General features: G+C 47.2%; 1 protein-coding gene across 2 annotated transcripts in view; it reads right to left on the bottom strand.

Annotated features, from left to right (window-relative positions):
* Positions 1-12,161, bottom strand: part of XKR5 (XK related 5) — a 239,582-nt gene that overhangs the window by 44,233 nt on the left and 183,188 nt on the right. For both annotated transcript variants that reach the window (XM_078647583.1, XM_078647584.1), the window contains exon 4: positions 10,658-10,867. In XM_078647583.1, the coding sequence (XP_078503709.1) occupies positions 10,658-10,867 (210 nt within the window). The remainder of the gene's footprint in view (positions 1-10,657; positions 10,868-12,161) is intronic.

Raw genomic sequence — 12,161 nt, 5'->3', positions numbered from 1 at the left:
GGACCACGTCCCTTGAATCTGTAGGTCTCCGGAGTGCGCCCCCCAGCCGTGGAGCGGAGCACCCGTCACGATAGTCTGCGTGGGAATGTCCTTGTGGAAGGGAACCCCTCTCAGGAGATTCTCCGCCGAACACCACCACCTCAGAGACTGAAGAGCATGCAGAGACAGTCGTATCCTGTCGTCCCAAGACCATTTCCTCTGATCCCACTGATCCTCCAAGCACTCCTGCAATGGTCTCGTGTGCAGCCGTGCGTGTGGCGTGAGGAAGATACAAGAGGCTATCGATCCCAGTAGAGAAGACACCGTCCTCACTGTTGTAAATGGAGTGGTCATAAGAGCCTGAGCCTTCCCAAGGAGTGATAATCGTCGCTCCTCCGAAGGAGACACGCTTGCTGACAGCGTATTGATGGAGGCTCCCAAGTACTGGATGCACTGGACCGGAGTCGGGACAGACTTGGACATGTTGATGTGCAACCCCAGCTTGTTCAAGAGAACGCACATCTTCTGGAAGTGCGCTTGAGCTTCCGAGAAGGAGGAGGCCTTGATCAACCAATCGTCCAGGTACGGGTAGACAAACACCTTGTTCTTCCTTAGGTGTGCGGCTACCACTGCCATGCACTTCGAGTATGTTCTGGGCGCAGACTTCAGTCCGAATGGCAGTACTGTGTACTGATAATGATTGGCGCCGACTTGGAACCGCAGGAACTTCCTGTGCTTGTGTGCAATGGGCACATGGAAGTATGCATCCTGTAGGTCTATGGCACACAGCCAGTCTCCCCGTTGCAGCTGAGGATAAATCTGATGCAACAACAGCATGCAAAACTTCTCTCTGCAAATCCACTTGTTTGCTTGTCGCAAATCCAGAATGGGCCTGAACTCGTTCTTGTCCTTTTTGCGAACCAGGAAGAACCGGGAGTACAAACCTCTTCCTCTTTGAGACAGAGGTACGTCTTCTATCGCCCTTTTCCTTAACAGGATATCGGCCTCCGCCTGGAGCTCGCGCAGCTGAAACTGCGAGCTGACCGGAGGAATTGATGGAGGCGGGCTGGTGAACCAAAGACTGTATCCATTGCAAACAATATTCAGCACCCACTTGTCCTGAGTAATTTTTCTCCACTCTGCCAGAAAAAAATCGAACACTTCCCCCCACCGGAGCGGGTAACGGATGTAGGGGAAGTAACAGCTCAGGGTCGAGACCCGGCCGCGCCCTTGTTCGCTGTAGAGGACTGCTGACCTCTACCCTTCTGGTGCTTCTGGAAGGGCCTGCGGAACTGCTGCTGTTGTTGCTGCTGCTGCTGCTGTCCCAAAGCCTGTCCTCGCCCTCTGCCCTGCGCCCCAAACCGTCTCTGGAACGGGCGGTAGGCTTTCTTTTCTTTGGGCTTCTCCAAGCCCACAGCCGTCAGAGTCTCCGCCTCCGCCTTCATGCGGGCCATCTCATCATCTGCATGTTTCCCGAACAGGGTCTCCCCCGAGAAGGGCAGATTAGCCACTCGCTGCTGGGCCTCCGGCTTGAGTGATGTGACCCTGAGCCAGGCATGTCGTCGCTGGTTGATCCCATGACAATACCCATGGGCCGCCAAAAGAGAACCATCAGCGGCCGCGCTGATGACCTGGTTCGAGACCAGCATCCCTTCCTTCTGGATCTCCAGGAAATCCTCCCTCCTATCACGTGGCAGGAGTTCCGCGAACTGCTGAAGGGATTCCCACAGGGCACTATCATAACGCCCTAGCAGAGCCGTATCGCTAGCGGCCTTCATGGACGTAGAGGCCGTCCCACAGGCCTTCCTGCCATTTGAGTCGATCCATCGGCTCTCCTATTCCGGAGGCACGGTAGAAGACGGACAGGTAGAGTGTTGTTTTCTGGCCGCCGTCACTATAACGGAGTCTGGAACAGGGTCAATCCTCAGAAAAGCCGGGTCGGAATCCGGAGCCCTGTACTTCTTCAGAAGACGGGACGGAGCGGCTTTCGTCGTTGCAGGCGTAAGGAACAGCTCCTCCGCTGGCTCTACCAAGCCTGGCACGAGCGGTAGTAGAGGGCGAGACAAATGCTTCTTGTGAAACGTCTAAAAAATCACGGACGTCGTAGGTGTATTCCCTACGTGATTCCCAATTTTGCAGCACCCCTCAAGAGAACATCCTGGAATGTGCTGTTGTCATCCACAGGAGACATATAATACCTGGGGGTCAAATGAAGTAAGTCAGACAGAATGGATCACAACACCAATACTACGCAAATAACACCCGTGAGAACATTGTGCATGTTAATGAATGCAGGCCAGATCAAGGCTCAAGAGCATATGGAGAAAATGGTTCCCATCAGAAGCCACACTGTACCGCCCTCTCTCTCATCATTTGGGTTCTCCTTATCCAGGAGACAAAAACGGCCGGTCTGATGTTACCGTGACCGATAAAAGTGACAAGTGGGTAGTATGTATTGTACAAGAATTAAAGTGGCTCCTGAAAAAAAGCAGTGTTTGGTGATGGGAGTGAAAAGTGAAAGGTTATCATAAAATTAGGTGAATCGGGTAGAAAAACGAAATTTATTAGTATCTCCCAATCCCTAAGGTTAAAAAGCAAGTGCAAGTGCGGGTTTGAAATAATAACCGTACTTGATGGTGGTCAACATGTTTCTGCATTAAATAGAACAAGGTTTCTAATGCATTCGTCAGGACCTTGTTAGACAACACTACTGCTTAGAATAAATAATGAAAAAATATCACCTGAAAGTCCCAGGTGTGTACTCAACCGTATACTGTTATCGCATTGTATCACACGGTATTGGATCCAGACCGAAAGACAAACAAACAAGAAACAAAAAACAGAAAACAAAAGGACATGAATAAATCATATTCCCGTAGTTTTTCTACAATAGAAACCACAGTGTGATGGAGACACATTCACAACTACTCGGACAAAAAGTTCCAATGTGCACTCACCCATAGATGATGGTTGAGAGGCTTCACCCCACCTGGCTGCAGCTCAGGTTTGAGGAGCACCGCTCTAAAAATAATTATTGAGTTACTTTTAAAGTTGATTCAACATAGAGTTAAAAGGAAAAGTTTACACGGAGGTAAAAGATGGCATAGTTTCTCCATCAAAAATTACGTTGGTTTAATGTAGATACCCCGCCTGTACTATACCCCGGCGGTCAGACTAATGGCTGAAATGGGATTGTAACGCAGGTATAATTCCGCTAATTTTATTCAAAACCTATGCGCATGTAGTCAAACTTAGATGGAAAAGTTCGAATTTAGCAGCAACACAGGAAACAAGGCTGCTATTAAGAGCTGGCGCTGCTTCCCTTGCGCGTATTGTTATCAGGCTAGCTGTGTGTATGCTAGCGAGCGAGCGCTATGCAGCCAGCTTACCTTTCCGTCGGTGTCTCCGGGCAGTCGTCTGTACTGTCTGGGGGGGCACCGGCGATCGTAAAGGGGAGATGTTTGTATGCTCGTATTTTGCCAAACAGCGTCACGTGATCAGGGACGGTCACGTGATGTAAAGCATGCTGGGACATGTAGTTCCAGCCGATCTTTCGGAGTAACTTTCTGTCGATAAGGTAGATTAATCTTTAGACAGTGTTTACACAAGGCAAGAAGGTATATTATTATGTTTCAATGCAAATTATTGCTAAGACAAATGATTAAAGATACGTCTTTGGAAAGAAACCATTGTAGTATCTGTAGCGGCAATTAAGAGTGGGTTTTTTTTTGAAAATGTTTTTTTTTTTTTTAAATATCTGGAGGAAACTCGAGCCTGTATGATGCTGCTAAGTCCCTAAACAGGGATACATGAATTTATGGTGTTAGTCATTTTCAAGAAGGTTATGTAAAATAAGGATAATTAGAGGGACATCCAGGGTATTGGCTCGTTCAGACCCTCCTTATCACTGTTCAGTCGATAGACCCATTTTTGTTCAATTTTGAACAAGAAACGACTGATGTCAGTGCAAAAATCAGGAATATGTGGTTGTTCCAGGACTGTCCAACAGAAGTCATCAGGGCCATGCCCTTTCTCCAAGAAGTGTGCAGTAAGGCGAGTGGCCTGCTTTCGGCAACGCACTGTACTTTTATGCTCTTGTATCCGTGTCCTTATCTTCCTAGTCGTCATGCCAACGTATCGTAGTGGGCACGGGCATGTTATCTGGTAGATTAGGTTACTGCTGTTGCAGTTTGTAAATCTATTTTGTGTCCATGGGCGGTTGGTCCCTATATCAACCACGGTGGATTTACAAGTTTGGGGACAGACCGTACACGCCCCACATGGGTGGTGTCCGACAACAGGAGGTAGGTCCCACAGGGTGCCAACTTGTCTTGGTTCCTTGTTCCCTGGGCGTGTGTGGATTAGCTGGTCCTTTAGATTTTGTCCTCTTTTGAAGGCAAAGATTGGTAAAGCTATGTCATCACCTCCGGTTTTCAAGATCGACCAGTGTTTCTTTATGATCCTTTGTACTTGGTTTGATCGACTATTGAATGTATTGACAAAGGCAATGCGGTTGGTCTTTTCTTTGGGAGGGTGTATCTCCAATAGGGACTCCCTGTTATTGTTAGACGCCCTCTTCTTAGACTGACGAATAATCTTCTTTGGATAGTTTTTTTCACTCAGTTGGACTTCCAGATTTTTCGAGTGGGTCTTGAAAGCCTCTTTACTAGAGCAGTTTCTTTGAACCCTGAGGAACTGGCCAAATGGCAAATTGTCCCTCAGGGCCCGTGGATGACAGCTATCGTATCGCAATAGTGCGTTTCTAGCCATCGGCTTACGATAGAGCTCTGATTCGATGCCAGTTGGAGTTGCATGTAACCTCAGGTCGAGGAAGGCCAAAGATGTCCTGCTATATTCAATGGTGAATTTGAGGTAGGCGTTCTTACTGTTCAACCATCCGTGAAATGACACGAGATCTTCTTCCGTGCCCCGCCACACCACCAGGATATTGTCAATATAACGTTTCCATACATGTAGTGATGGTAAGTAGGGATTGGCGGGTGTCAGGACTACTTGCTGTTCAAAGTTATGGACGTAAAGATTCGCCAGGCTCGGCGCGAAAACACTGCCCATGCTGGTCCCGGATATTTGCAGGTAAGTGATGTCCTCGAAGCGAAAGTAATTCTCTTTCATCGCAATTTCTGCTAAATGCATAATGAAACGTATTGGAGTGATAGACTGATGGTTACTCTGCTCCAGCAAAGCCCCTACCACCTCCAAGACCTTGGAGGTCTATCACTCCAATACGTTTCATTTGCGTAGTATTGGTGTTGTGATCCATTCTGTCTGACTTACTTCATTTGACCCCCAGGTATTTTTTGTTGTGATAGTATTATGTTTTGGGGCATGTACCTGGTTGGTCGATAAACCTGCCCTTAGACCCTCCTCCAATTGTTTGTTGGGTATATCCACAGGAGACACCCTCGTCCCCGGGGAGTCTGATAAGGTCGGGGAGAAGGATCTGGTTCTGGAAGAGTACGTGCGGGACCGTGATCCGCGCCTCCTGTGGCGCCGTCTTGACCTCGTAGAGGACCTGTGACGACTGCGCGACCTTCCTCTCCGTCCGGAGTGGGATCGAGACTTTCTTGGCTTCGGTGGCCCTGCCGGTTCCACCGGGACGGGAGACTTTGGCTTGGAATGAGCCCTCGGCCAAGGGGTCCCATTAGTAGGAAATCGTGGCAACGAACCGTTCCTCGGAGGAACCGGAGGAGGCTTGTCAGCCGGCAACTGGGGTTGCGGTTGAGGCTGCGGAGGAAGAGGCGGGAGTGGAGTCGGGGTGGGTTTCCGCGGAGGAAGTCCTCTCGGTAACGGAGAAGGAGGAGGCGGAGTAACTGTCTTCGGCCTAGCAGGGGTATACACAACAGAGTACACCGAGCCGGTGAACCGCCCTCCTTACTAGGCTGGGACTTTGGAGAGTCTTCCATAGGCACTTGACGCCTGCCAGACTGACTCCTGGCGCCAGAACTTCTTCCGCGCATTCCCGGCGTCGAAGAACGGCGACCAGGCGGCGAGCGTCGGCCCCTCGACGGCGAGCTTCGCCTCTTCGACGGCGAGCGCCGATCCCTCGACGGCGAAGGCCTTCGCCTCGACGGCGACCTCCTATGCCTCGACGTCGATCTTCTACGCCTCGACGGCGACCTTCGCCTCGACGGCGACCTTCGCCTCGACGTCAAGGATCCCCTCGACGACGACCTTCTCCTCTTCGCCGATGGCGAAGTCGCCTCGACGGCGAGCGCCGACGCCGGGCCTCTCGATGTCGAATACTCGACGACGAAATCGTCACTGGAGACTTCAACGGCGGCCTGTTCAGGTCCCTCGATGCCGAACGTCGAAGTCGCCTCGACCCAGAGCCCTGGGGAGACAGGGAACAGACTGCAGTCATCCCTCTCGACGTCGTGGTCGGTGCAATCAACACCGACGGAGAATGGGGACGTTTGCTGGTCTTCCTGCCCCTGGGGAGCTTCCCAGAGGCCTCAGCATGGGCAGATGAAGCCCCTCCAGACCCACCTTGTGCCTTCCGTCTTCTGTCTTCAAGGCCCTGAAGCCTGATCTTCATCCTATCCCTCAGGGTCTGGGACATGGGATGAAGGAAGGCAGATGATACACACCTCGTGTGGGTCAGACTTGGCCTTCTTCCTGGAACACTCAGGGCATTTGTCGAATAATGCAGGCATATTCGACCATTAAGAGTGCACCAGAAGACAAACAGGAAGAAACAGCAAAGTACTTCAAGAAAAGCACTCAAATAACTTTGAAAAAGTGAAAAATATCACCAATAAACCCTTGAAAAGGGAGAGCTCAATGCTGCAGGGTCCTGCTTGCAGGAGCCGGAAAAAAGAACTGAAAGTAAAAGGGACCTGCAGTGCATTCTGGGATACTGTGAAGTTCTGGAAAGTTCTCTTAAAGGCACAGTATCCTGTTTTGAGCCACATAATGGCAGCCTATGGGGCTTGTCTGTCCATGTCTTCCTCTCTATCATTCCAGAGGGGTTTTTGCTGTTAAAGCAAGGAAAATCTGGACAGGCTTTGCTGTTTGTGGATTTTTTGGTGGAATTTCTAGTTGAAGTACTGGACAGTGTAGCCTGTGGATATAGGCTGCATTATCTGTCTTTAAATTCTCTCTTAAGTGTCTGTGCAGTTCTGCATTTTTCGACACCTTAAGAGATTATTTTTGATTGCTCCGGGGTCCACGCACATGGGCGGGACTATTCACTAGATTATGACTATACACAGAGATTCCCCTACTACAGAACACAGGTTTACGTTTCACAAGGTAAACAGTGGGTATAGATCAGAGAAACGATTATTTCACTTAGGGTGATGTTTGGGATAGTTGTGGGTTGGTACTAGTTGGTTGGTTTTAGGAGAGGGGTGCGCGATTACAGCATTTGAAAATACTTTGGTTAACACATCACTAAGGGGTTGGGAGGTGAGCAGGGTTTACCGTATTTTGTTGCTGTTTCAATAGCACATTTGTTTTGCGCAATTGGTACAGCTGATCTCGTTATATTTTTCAGAAACCCCTGACGAAGAGCTTTTGGCTCGAAATGCACTGGGTTGCACAAACAGGGCCTACGTTGGTGTTTATTAAATTACATATGCCGTTGTTTTAATGCCTGGAATGGAAAGCAGCTGCATTTGAAAATGTTCAATAAACATCTACATGGAATTTCGCTGTCTCCTTGGCATTTACAAGTAAAAAATGGATTAAAACAGGGATTAAAAGGTCAAGTTCTTAATAAAATATGGATAAAAATAATGTACTGGAAGGGAAAAGGTCCCATTTAAAGCAGTGCGCCAGTCCGGTGCGTCAGCCACATGCCTTTGTGTTTTCAACGTTCTAAAAGTTGCATTTCTAACATGACAATTAAAAAATCGACCTCACCGTTAAAGAGGGCTTTACCTTATAATTCAAAAGAATGTAAGAAGTATTTTTCTAGCAGCTACCAATACGAATTTAGCATTTAATATATGCAACAATGTAGCCCAAGTATTCCCTATGTTATCCGCCAGCCTTGCCACAGTGAAAATAATGTTTGTTTATACTTCACTGTTAGGACATGTTAGTGCCAAGCCAGATCCTCTCTAAACTGGAATACAAGCAACCTGAGACCAGTTTCAGTCTAGTTGGGTCTCTTAATTCGGGTGCAGCTTGTTTCCAGTGGCACAGTGAACACAGGACCCACATCTGGGCAAACCTGTCGCACTTAGTGTATCACAACGAGAAATACAGAAAGAGATGGCCGGAATACTTGAATTAATCTCAGTCACTGATAAGGACTCTAGGCCACATCCCAGTTCATCATTTTTTATGCCCATCTTGCCACCTTCAGGTCAGACTCAACCATAAGCAAATCAGCCAGGGCCCTGTTCCAATAGAAACAGTCCAGTCTGAACTGCCAACACAGGTCCTCTCTGAACTGCTAATACTTACCTTCAAGTACTTTAGTAGCGACTGTCAAAACAATCCAATGACATCATAGCTTTTCAGTTAAAGTACATTTTAGGCATTACCTTGACAGTTGTATCTACTATCTAAACAAAACTGCTTGCTGTAGATTAAAAAGTGAGATATAAGGTTAATTTAGTTGAGTATCTGCCCCCGGGACTTCATTGTGAAACTCCAACTAATAAAGAATTCATTCAGCGTAACGTTCCAAGGTACTTTGTTTTTCTTGATGTGGAATTAGTTGATGGTATTTTTCGAATTATTGGAGGTAAGGCACATTGTTATGAGCGAACAGAGGCCCATCATATCCAGGACAATAGAGAGTGAAAGATTGACTATTTTAGATCAATTGAGCCTTATTTTTTTGAGAATCTAGGAGGCTGTTCACTTTAGTTTTTCTGCATATATATGATGTGGGGAACGTTGTCATGCCTAACACATTAAGTCGTTTATAATACCCGTATTAAAATTGGAGTGTGTTTGTATGATGTGTGATCTGACTACAGATCAAAAGGAATTAGTAAATTCAAGGGAAGATATCTTTTCCGACAGGATAGAAAGTGCCACATTGACACTACTATTTATATGAGATTCCACTATACCAGGGTGGCTTCTACATTCGTACTAAACAGTAAGAGGTGAAGAATATTATTAGTAACCTACTGTATTATTTATAAAGAAATGACCTATTTAGTAATTTAGTAATAATATAATATAAAACAATGGCCACTTTGAATTAATAACCCTAAATGAGTCATTCAAACCATTCCCAACCTGGACAAAACATCTAGGTTTTCCAAGTTTTTGCAGGTAAGGAACAGAGGCACAGCATTCACTTAATTGCAGATTGGACCGGTGGTGAGACCATCATTTTTCTTCTTTGGAGGGACCCAGCCAATAGGGCAGCACTCTACCACACTCATTCATCCGTACTTGTGATTAAGATAACAATTATTTAATCAGAAAATTACACCAGCTAATAGACCAAGATTTAAACCTCCATGTCTACAACATCCACCTGGTGGACAAGTCCTCTGCAGTGAGCATTAGGCGGCATGTTGAGCGCAACACAACTCATACATAAATAACGCCATCCGACAGTAACGCCTACTAAAAGTGCGCAAACACACACACTTTTGCTCTGAACATTTCATGCACCAGAGTATTACTTAAGTGTGTGTAGCTATTGAAGACGTCTACTTGAATGTGCTCTAGGGGCTATTGGAAAATTGGTAGATGTGTCTAATGCTTTTGTCAGTCTGCCAACAAACTCCTGCTTTAACCGCATTGCACTTTGACATATGCTTCATCGCACGCACTGAAATCCTTTCTGTGCCCCATATATTACCACAGTGCTTTCCTTACCACAGAAGTGTATAGCAAAAAACGGGGTGCAAGCCCTGGACATGGGAATTACAGGACTACTGTAAAGGGTTATTAGTGAGTGAACTCAGGGTGGTTAAAAAGTGATATACAAACAATTTACATTGCATAACATAACCCGAAATATGGATGAACTTGTACATAATGATTATACTCCAAGATCTCAAGCGTGTATTAATATATTTATTCAGCATAAAAAAATAGAACCAGGCCCACTTTTGAAAACCAGAATCTCCATTAAGTTGGAAACATTTTGCTAGTTAAATAGCAGCTCTGTAGAACACGTGCACCACTCTACTTCACAGCACCAAGCATCACAGCTACCACTCAAAACCCAGGCATCACCCTTCAGCAGCTGGTTATTATAGATGAAACCTTTCTCGGATCATCTAAGTAAGAACTGACCCTATTTTTGGTGGTAAAGCTAACATTTTCAAGGGGAGCATTGATTCCTGTAACGGAGAAGTCTGGGGTAGAGCGTACGCCACTAGATGTATAGCACTTGTAATGACTGCACCACTGTTGGTAAGCTGGCAGAGTGGATTGTTTCTCCAAAGAGTATTTCCCATATTCCTAACGGGTAGCATTTTAAAATCTGCAGTGATTACCAGTCACTGCCAGCCGAACACCTACCATCATTCCTGCACAGAGGCCTCAGAAGACAGTCTTAAAATTTGATGACTCAACTTTACCAATGTGTTTATAATAGAGCTGCAATCAGCATAATAAATCCAATCAGAGCCTTGATACCTTCGAGGTTAGAGCGCTATATAAGTTTCTTTTTCATTTCATTTTCATAATAAGGACCTACAAAATTTAGAAGAACTCACACAATCAGTGGTCATACCTGCGACTGCAAAAGTCCAGAAATGGTGCACCCTGGCAAACACAGCCAGGGCCATGACGCGGGTGCCAAGCATCCCCATCCGCCAGAGCATCTGGCACAGCAGGGCGGCCCATGGCATGTAGAGGTGTCCCGGCTTTAGGAGGCACATGAAGCGGCTGTAGGACACCAGAGCCCAGGAGAGGGACAGCAAGGACAAGCCGGCACTCACACCTGCAAACATCAAGCAATGAGAGAAAGTGGACATGAGAAAAACTGCTGCAACAATACTTGCCTACGTTAATAATTACAATTTATTGTTTACACACTTAGCCATTAATTCTTAAAAGACTAACCTGCCTTGTTTCAGGATGAAACTGCATCCCTCAAGAAATACTGAAAAGATTACAAATCAACCTGACAATGAAGATTTGAGTCAGGGCTCGTGGTGGAATTGAGTACATAGACTGATGAAAGAGTAAGCAAATGTAGGAGCGGAGTTGATTCAATGTAAACCACTGGAGACGTCTTCTGCTATAACACATACAGCCCGGGATGGCCCAGTACCATCTGATCAAATGACACAAGAAGATGCAAATACAAGATTTGAGTCACAGGGTGAAAGGGAGAGAGTTACTGACTTGAATCCGGTTGCGCTGAGGCAGACTGCTGGCGGTAACTTGAATCGCATTTTTAAAACTTTGTACTTCTTGCTATTGAGCTGACTACTAGCTCTCTGTGTATTTTATCTTTTGCACTCACCCTCTCCTGCTGTGCCATCCCCGCTGGACTCCTCGTTCCACCGCAAGCTGAGTAGAGCTCGATTGTTGTGGAGGGAGCCCATTGGGGGAGACACTTCCTGCCAACTCTGCACTTCCGGTCGGAGGAGGTGAGCGGTCTGCGCTCCTACCTCACTCCCTTTAAAATCGGACACAGGGGTGGCGCGCGCTGGATGCGCTGAGGCAGACTGCCTGGTGGTAACTTGAATCGCATTTTTAAAACTTTGTACTTCTTGCTATTGAGCTGACTACCAGCTCTCTGTGTATTTTATCTTTTGCACTCACCCTCTCCTGCTGTGCCATCCCCACTGGACTCCTCGTTCCACCGCGAGCTGAGTAGAGCTCGATTGTTGTGGAGGGAGCCCATTGGGGGAGACACTTCCTGCCAACTCTGCACTTCCGGTCGGAGGAGGTGAGCGGTCTAGCGCTCCTACCTCACTCACGTTAAAACCCGATGCAGGTAACAACGCGCAGCAGACGCACCGGCGGCGTGCCGAAGGCGCGCCAAAGGCAAGCCCGTCTGCGCCTGTCCGTGCCTGGACAGGGCTAGGGGCCACCCCCCCTGTTGGGTGCCCCCCGCATGGGTGTACTCCCCTGAGAAGTTGCGGTTATATGAAATCCGAATTTATGAAGGACAACTCTTTCAGGTTGAAAGAATGCTCTAAAATTGTTGGTGAATTCATAAAGCCTGCACTTTAGACAGATTTATGCTCTGCACTGTGTTCCTGACAGTTTTCGGTTGCCTGCTG

The sequence above is a fragment of the Lissotriton helveticus genome, chromosome 6, assembly GCF_964261635.1.
Source record: "Lissotriton helveticus chromosome 6, aLisHel1.1, whole genome shotgun sequence".
NCBI lineage: Eukaryota > Metazoa > Chordata > Amphibia > Caudata > Salamandridae > Lissotriton > Lissotriton helveticus.
This window is presented reverse-complemented; position numbering and strand designations above follow the sequence as displayed.